The sequence below is a fragment of the Frankliniella occidentalis genome, unplaced genomic scaffold (genome assembly GCF_000697945.3).
Source record: "Frankliniella occidentalis isolate FOCC.00 unplaced genomic scaffold, Focc_3.1 Scaffold41, whole genome shotgun sequence".
Lineage (NCBI taxonomy): Eukaryota > Metazoa > Arthropoda > Insecta > Thysanoptera > Thripidae > Frankliniella > Frankliniella occidentalis.
This window is the reverse complement of record NW_026267171.1, coordinates 1745585-1754804: the sequence shown is the minus strand read 5'-3', so window position 1 is coordinate 1754804 and position 9220 is coordinate 1745585. Positions and strand designations below refer to the sequence as shown.

The 9220-nt window shown below is 38.3% G+C and overlaps 1 protein-coding gene across 12 annotated transcripts in view; it reads left to right on the top strand.

Annotated features, from left to right (window-relative positions):
• The window catches only part of LOC113216548 (longitudinals lacking protein), a 115972-nt gene that overhangs the window by 26594 nt on the left and 80158 nt on the right, over positions 1-9220 (top strand). For 2 of the 12 annotated variants that reach the window (XR_008011030.1, XM_052266634.1), the window contains exon 5: positions 1223-1516. The exons of the other annotated variants lie outside the window; for them this stretch is intronic. Coding sequence is in view for 1 of the 2 variants with exons in the window: in XM_052266634.1 (XP_052122594.1) it covers positions 1223-1516 (294 nt within the window). In the remaining variant the exon portion in view is untranslated. The remainder of the gene's footprint in view (positions 1-1222; positions 1517-9220) is intronic. 12 annotated transcript variants of the gene reach the window in all.

The following is a 9220-nucleotide window of genomic DNA, read 5'->3' as shown; positions in this document are numbered from 1 at the left end:
GAATCCTGTACTTTTTCTGTACTTTGGTACAGGATTTTTAACAGTGAACGTCAGAGTTTGTCATGAAGCTTTGAACACTTTGAGGTGTTCAAATTTGCTGTTCAACACTTCAATTTTCTAGTGTGTGCCATAGAATTGATCCCTACCATGTGAATGCCAGTTGCACACTTTTGTTTGCAGCGTACGTCTTTGACCTAAAATTTGCGCTCACGAGGTTCCTTTCATCAGAACGTGTAGTTCGAAGTAATATAGGCCAATGAATATAGCCAGAAACGACACTTCGAAACATACATTTACAGCTACATATCTGCTTCTTAAAGGCAGGCACACTTAGTGCTTTTCTGTATAATTGAAATTGCCAATTGCATTGCCATCTTGTGAATGTTCGCGCATTTACGAACGAAAATAGAGAAGCACACTCTCCTATCGATCCAGGCAGCGGAAGAAGGGAATAACTGACTTAACCCTAAAATTAGTTTTTTAGTGGCCGTCAATTGACAGTAAAAAAGGCACATTTTCAAAAAAAAAAAAAAAGTTTGCCTACGTGCCATAGTTTTTGAGATATGACCGAATAAAAAGTGAGTCAAGTTGACTTAACCCTTTTTGCATTTTAATGATGCCCTTAAATGCTGTAGCATTTGGATGAGATGTTTGATAGTCGAGTGGTTACTGGTGTGACTCGTTTTGTATCGAATGGAGGAACTTTCTTCCAAATTCCATTAATTTATTAGTGATAATTCGACATGTCTCCCTTTACGCTAATTTTTAGAGGAGTTTTTCGAAAATCGATACTGATGACATGCCATCAAATATCCTTCCCTCATCATTCGATCTCGCACTCTTAGAACAAGAATGTATTATAATAGCTCAAAACTTTTTGGAATTTGTAGCGTGAACCAGTTTGTGTTCCCTGAAAACTTATGATTTTGCAGTTATCCCCTTTTCCGCTTCCTGGAAGTAATCAAGACATTATTCATGATTTTGGTTTTAAGAATTTACCAAAGGCAAAAAGTAATTAATATTCAGAATCTAAGGACAGTACGTGTTTAATAAATGCTAAAGATTTAATTCGAAAAGTCTGTGCTTTTTAAAGCTACACTATCTTACAATGATTCGAGACACGTTTATAACAGACAAAAAGTGACAATAACGTTATTTTAAAATCTTTCTTTTTGTGCGGCTTATACGTAAATCAATGCTTACCACTCTGTTTTAATTTCAGAGAGCTTGGCGGAGACACGGACAGGACTGGAAGGACTCCTCGGACTTGGAGCCCGGCCCTTACAGGTCGAGGCGAGCGATAAGACATGGATTCGCTCTTTTGGCCCTCTTGGCTCAGGTGGAGCTGCTGGCGCCGTCCGAGCTTTGGGGCCCATTCTTGGCCCGGATGGACGTCCCTTAACGCAAATGGCTGGCTTGGCAATGCATCTTCAAGTACCTACTTCGTCTAGCTCGACGTGGAACTCACCAGGGGCTTATCCGTGCCCACGGTGTGGAAAGGTGTATCGCTGGCGAGGTAACCTAAATCTCCACCTACGCCAAGAGTGTGGAAAAGACCCTCAGTTCCAGTGTCCGATGTGCCCGCATCGCAGCAAGCAGAAGAGCAATCTAAAAACACACATAGTCAATATTCACGGTCCTCAAGTTTTGAGGAGCGCGGGCATGGGCCAGGGTCAAATAGACCGGCCAAACTAGTTACCCACTGTAGTATTTGATACGTTACTGTAATATTGAGTTTAATTGTTATATGCTGCTGGGTGTAACGTCTCAATGTGTCATTTAGAAAGTCATGACTTTGCATTGCTTTGAGTATTCGCGCCCTTCGATGATGGAGTGATTGCTCGAGGAATTCCTAGCAGGCTTTGGATGCCTGGAACGCACCCAATGATTTGGTTATGTTGAAATGTCTGTTACAACAGGGTTTGAAGTAGAAAATAATAATAATTATTATTATTATTCGTCATCTTGAGATTGACTTGTTTTTGAAAAAAATAGGAACACAACTTATAGCCCTGGGAGGCGCTAAATCTTCGATTCTGGCATGCAGCATTGTAGCAGCTCGTGCCGTATGACTAGAACGTACCTGTCGACATTTCTACCATCCAACTTGAAATAGGCTTCTTGTTTTTGTTTATGTCTGTAAACAAATGTGTAAACTTTGATTTTATGTCTTTACACTCACTTAAAATGAAGGTAAATATCGAAAATATTTCCCTATGCGCTTGCCACGAATGGCTATGTCGTTCCATGTGGAAATAAAGTTATGGTTATGTGGGCTAGAGATATTGTCAAATGGTCCGTCGTAAACACACACATTTTGCAAATTTTCCAGTAACATTGTCACTTTGGCATTTCGTTTACAATGTAATACATCCGATCATTTTCACATTCATATGATAATGACCCACCCGTGGAGCGAGACAAGGTTTGCATCCAAACTCATTCTGGAACCTAACCTGTCTCTTTCGACAGACTGAAAAAGTATTGGGAATCTAGCCTTTTACTTTGTTAATATTAGTCACTGGTGATTTTACTTGTTTCATAAAGAGGATATTCGTTCGTATTATGAATGATTGGTGTTGATAGGTAGTTCTATCATCGATTTCACTATCTCATAACTCTCCTGTTCAATCCCAAATAGTCACTTTCTTTATCTTTCCATCTGTTAAATTACATACTTGATTGGTTTTAACTCTTGTGTGTCGTTAAATTGACAATCATTCCTTGACATGACAATTAGCTCTTGTGAGTTGTTAAATAGATAATCATTCCTTGACATGACAATAATGTGTATGTGATCAGTGCAATAACTAATGTTTAGTAACCTGTTAGGTACCATGTTGTTTTTGTGATTGATGTTCAAGTTTAACTCTCTTCTTATTAATCACCATGAAGACTTGTTCAGTTAAGACATCTTAATGAAATATTGAGTTATTGAGAACAAATTATCTGTTTTGTTTCAGGTGACCGTTCTGCTCAGTGGCTCGGAAATGTTGGAACTTACATTTCCAGTTTCAATATGATCAGCGTTGCCACCACATGTGAACCTTCTCATGTGCTCGGAATATTTTTCAAAGAGATCAGTGATTAATGATGGTATCTATCATTTGCCAGTGACAAAATGGACTCTCGAGAAGAATTAAAGTGAAGTGAGTGAAACAATAAAGATCCCAAAAGAGACTCTGTGTGGTTTGTTTGTATTTGTGACATTCCTGCATTTGTGGAGGAAGAACTCAGTGATCTATGTGAAATGGACATTTTTTTTGGTGAAATTTAATGTTCACTAGTGTTCATGAAGTGTGACTGAAGTCTTGATTTATCCTTGGATTATTTGGAATACATCACTTCCGCAACATCATCCTATCCTCATTCATCATTTTGGTGAGTATTCATCCCCAGCTTCCTTTCAATATAATTTGAAATACGTGCTGTTTGTCATACCTCATCATCATTTTAATTATTCTAAATCAACATGCTAACATATTTGTTTTGTTTGTCCACAGTGAGTATTGAAGATAATTCTAGATCATCTTGTCAATGGCCACTGCTTGGTGAGTGCATATTTTTTGTGGGGAGGAGGGCAGAACAATGAGGTTCAAACATGCTATCATAATGATGACACTTGTCTTTGGGAGAACTATGGTCATAAAAATGACAGTCCTGGTGATGTTAGGGATGTCCTGACAATATTTTAAACCCTAAAATAAACTTCAAAGCAATATAAATTCCGTTACAAGTTGCCAATTCAGCAACTTTGTGCCCAATCAGTTAGATGATTATCAGTTTTGTTCAGTAGCACCAATTATCTTCAATATTTAATTTTTATACCAGTGTCACAGTGGGCTATTCTAAAAACGTTCCTTTTCTATGTTGAAACCACATGAAGGGAAGAAAATACAAATTTTGTTATCTTTCAAAATTTTCTTTGTGGAAGTAAATATTAACTCAGTTATTAGGTTTACTATCAATGTATCTCTATCAGTTTGCGTGAAAATTGTATAGGGGTATAACACGTTGAGTTCGAAGGGGGGTGGCAATTATGGCTTATTGTGCCCATACGTGTGGTCACGTGGGACTCAACGTGTAAAGGGTTGTTGCACATTTTTGCAGTCAAAATTTGTCAGTTATTTCAAAGGCAGGAAAGGAAAGGAATAAAACCGTGATTTTTTTATTTTATGTTATTTTGTATAAACTTAACATTTGCATAGCAATTAAACTTTTGAAATCAGTAAAACTAAACAACTGATGGGTACTTTTACCTTTTTTAATTTGAGTAGCTGACAGCACTTGTAATCTTTGTTTACAACATTGCCATCAAAGTACACATTTGGTTGAAAAATAACTATATGCTCAAAAGGGCACACTAGAGTTATAAAGCAACTTGCAACATAACATTTAAAAAAATGAAATCAAGGAACTTTTAGCTTTTTTTCAATTTTACATCTCAGGCCATCAGTTATCATAATGTTAATGACAAGTAGAGATGTAACTTACTAATACAGCTCACTTTTCCAGTTCGGAAATCAAAATTTGATACCTTTAGATTTTACAAGTGGAAGAATGTCGAGGTGGCACAGTGTGCGTAGTATCTAAAATGTGCTGATACTGCTGCTTCTAGTTATCGCAATTAAATCGGCTTTTCTTAACTAAGATGTGAAGTGCTTCTCTGAAATTGCAGTGCCATAAGGTCATTAAGTAATGCAGCATTCACACTCTTGTTGTTGATTGAATAGAAATCCTACTTGTGTGAAAGATGGCCATTTTATCATCTACAAGAGTGTGATTATTCATTTACCTGTGACCGTGTGAATGAATTTGTTAGGCACCAGCTCAAGCTTGAATCAATTTGCTCATCTGCCAGAGAATCTGTTCTTTCACTTCACTGTGCAAATCGGGGAACATCTTGAGGGTCCCCTGTCTGGAGGGTCCCCCTTGAGTATTTTATTATCTTTTATTAATGTCATTATTAAATTAGTTTTTAATGTTAAAATACGATTTAAATATTAAAATGTTGTTGGAAACTATTTTGCAAGGCCTGAGGTGTCTAGAAATTTTCCATCCTGCTTCCGGATGTTTTGTTTCTCAGGCTCTTTGCTCTCAACAGGAGTGTTAAATGCTAGTTGCGGTAGACATTCGGCTGTAGAATTAGTGTCTGTGTTCTCTATGCAGTAGGATTTTTTTGGAAGTGTTGAATTGTTGTACCCTAACAAGTGCTTAACACATCCAAAAGTCAAACAAAAATGCTACTGCGTTTCCTTTGGATACATCAAGTGCAAGGAGGCAGTATTTGTTCTTTTAAAAGTACACAGTGCTATGCAACGCAAATTCAAAAGACTGTGTATTAAAAGTAATTCACCCTGCAATGGAAACTGAACACTGCACTTGATCTATCCAAAGGGAACTCATTAACATTTTTTTTGACATTTTGATGTTATACTCACTTGAAAGTCCACAACATTTACACACTTAAGAAAACGTGCGACTGAATAGAGAACACTAGCCTGATACTGGTGAAGACACACTTCTGCTAATAGCATGAGCCCAAGGTACAACACATTAGGAACCAATATGAGAAATTTCTAGGCCAATCTTACCTTTAAAATTAGTTGTAAACAATATTTTAATACAGTGCATCCCGCTTAAACCGTGCTCCGCATTAACCGTTTTCCCGCTTAAGCTGTTGTGAAACGAAATTCCCGAGTCAAGTCCCTAGCAAATCCAACCCCTTTAACCGTTTCCCGCATAATACGTTTTACCGCTTATAACGTGTCGTAATTTGGCAGCATTTAAGTCGCGTAAACCGATTTTTTTAAAAGAAAGAGAGAGTCAGCAACAACTAAAACTTGGCCGAGATGACGAGATTCTCGTTCACACAGGTGGTTTCGACCAGAGAGTGTGTCTGGGCGCGGAAAGGACATGTTTCCCTCCCCCCCTTCCTCCCTTCCCTCTACCCTGTGCGTGAACGTACTCGAGGACCTGTTGGTATTGACTAATACGGAACTAGCTTCAAAGTAGATAAAATATGTGAGATTTATCCTTATATTGACTAAGGGGGTCTCGTTTAACACCAGGAAACCTTTTTCCATCCTGTCCTCCCTGAAACCGTTTCCCGCTTAAACCGTTGCGGTTTCGCGACTAAGGTCCGGCTGACAGGGGGGGGGGGGGCGATGCACTGTCGGTTGCCTACATACAGGGGTTTGTGGCGCAAATTGCCTACCTTTCAGGCGTCTCTCTAGAGACGACAGGTGGGCAATCCCCCCCCCCTCACGCCCCCCCTTACTCCGCGCCTGCGGGATGCACTGTATTTAATTGATATTTAAATGTTAACTATTTTTTAAATAAAAACGATAAAAAATTGTAAAAAAATTCAGGGGGGACCCTAGGAGGACCTACCATGCGGATCTATTTATCAAAAATATAGTTTCTACTTCCACACCACTTACACTATTAACATTTTATTTTATCTTTACAACATATTTTGTGCCCAAAAAATTACTGTGACTGATCTGTGTAAGTGATCATATATCAGAGATGTTACAACATGAAAAGTTAGGATTAAGAAAATGGACCAAGGAAATTAGGGTAGCTGTCAGTAAAATATTGCCCTTTGACTGTGTCTTTTCAAATAACGGGTCAAAAAACATTTTAGTACTTTTCCTTCTGTTTTCCGGCAAAGTGCTTCCCTTCTCGACTTAAAAGTTAGCGAAAATGGCCAGGAAAACGTCAGTAAAATGTCAGTTAAATTGAAAATTTCAAATTTGTAACAACCCTGGAAATTGGATGTACACTGTGAAAAAAGTCGTAAGTTTACGGAAAAATTGCCGGGAGACTTGTCGGAATCCTACGGTTTGATCAGGTCAACTTTTGTTAGTGTTCAAAATCCAAGGAAAACACCCTTGGTCCAGGTCAATATGAGGTCATTTTGGGGTCATTGACACCGATATTACGTCCCAAAATGACTTCCTACGTGCAAAAATAGTGAATTTTTGTTGTCATTTGGATGTACTTGTGAGTTCCCTAGGGAACAGCTTGCTGTTCTCCTTGGGAACTGAAATATTGGACCATTACAAAAATGTCGTAAAATTCTGAACCTAGCCATAACTTTACAGCTGGGGTCATAAAATTCTAGAATTTCTAGAATTCTAGAATTTCAGCTGAAACATGTGTTAAATTTACTGAAGGGTACCGCATGCGACTAGAGCCTATTTAAAAGTGACGTATTTACGGGAAATCTTGCGAATATTTCCCACAATCAGGGAAATTAAGGCCGCTATCAGCAATTCTTTCCCTTCGACTGTTTCTTTTCAAACAAATAAGTGATAAGGAGTCAAAAAATTTTTCTTTTGGTAGACTTGAAAATCGCAAAAATGTAACAACCGCGATAATAATTGCTGACATTTTCGTCCTTTCTAAATTACAAATATTTATTGAGACTACCGTAATTGTACGACTATCTTTCAGGGAAAATTTTCATGTACTTTGGAAACTCGGGTATGAGAAAGTATCACGCCATTTGGTGTGAGGCACAACCAGTCTCACACCATTTGTGTAAGGTATGCTTGCCTCACCCCGTTTGGTGTGAGGTATTTTGCCTCACACCATTTGGTGTGAGACTGTCTCACACCTGAGTTTCCAGAGTACCCCTTGCGACAATTTTTGACAGTTAAAATTCTTTTAGGTCAACCCCTCTACTACCTAAGGTGTAATGATCTCTATTACACCTTACTACTACCCCCACCCCAATAATTTTGCTCAATGTTTTGCTACTTTTCCTTAATTGTGGTGAGACAGTTAAATTCTCTTCCTCGCACACGCTGAAAGTTAGCCGTGTTTCTGACATTACCTCAGCTCGTTTGATAGCTCTTTTCACAAGAAATCTGGAAGTGCTATCCAATTTCCAATGTTATCCGTCTGAAAGGAAATATATGCCAAAAAACGCAAACGTGATCATTGATATAATTGTTAATATATCAGTGTACATGCTATGCACATATACATAGCATGCATCAGTGCACTGATGTATCAGAGATCATCGATGATTGCTGATATATCAACATTCTATGTCACTGTTGAGTTTGTAGAGCTTCCAGTACAATGTTGTGATGTAATTTTTGAAATAGACACTTTAGTGCCACATGACGTCTACAAATCGAGAATCTTACCATCTTCATTTGAAATGTTTGAAATGGTTATAGACCAGTCGTAATAATGCACGTTAATTGTCTTTGTATGTTTTCCTGCAAAACTTTCATGCTAAGTTGAATTTATTTTAGCTAACAGTAGGTTAACCTACGTTTCGTTTTGTACAAATTTGTGCGCAAAAGTGTTCAAATCAACGCTGAAATTTGCGAGGGGTCCGTCACTAGCCAACTCGTACATTTGCCCGCGCCCAACTCGTGCCCAACTCGTGCCCACTCGCGTCAAACTCGCGAAAACTCGCCTCAAAATCGCACAAAACTCTCAATAACTGATCCCAACTCGCGCCTTACTCGCGGCAACTCGCCAACTCGTTGTGTGTACCTATTTCGAAATTGTTAGAAACTGTTAGAGAAACCTAAAGTAAATGTCTACAGTGCGCTCTGTCAATTTGTTACCAGTTCCTCGACTGTAATTTTGGATTACGGTCTACTCCGTACAGGAGGAAACGTAACTTCGCAAAGCGTCTTTTTGGTCAATACAGGACTTAACTAAGACACTGACACTATACGGTCCAGCTTGTACATAAATATGCCGAACGGACCGTAGGCAAACCGTTCTTCCTTTCAGCATTTTTAACAGTGTGCACTGTTAAAAATAGTTGTAAAAAACAAGCATTTTTAAAACGATACAGCTATTAATAAACAACATATGTTGTTTTCATTTGGCGTCTCGCGAAACCTGTGCTATTCGGCTTATATTGGCCCAAAACACTGGGGTACTTGGTATTACTTTGCCGTGTATGTACGAGAAAAGTATGGGCAATTTTGTTAGCAACACATTTCGTTAAAAAGCTACACACTCATAATATTCCAACTTTTTTCTAGAAAAACAACAATGACTGTTTTCGGTCAGAAACTTTGTTTCCGAGATTTTTTTTATCAATGTTGTTTCTTACAACAGGTGTTGTTATAAAACAACACAGGTGTTGTTATAAAACAACACAGGTGTTGTTATAAAACAACACAGGTGTTGTTATAAAACAACACAGGTGTTGTTATAAAACAACACAGGTGCTGTTATA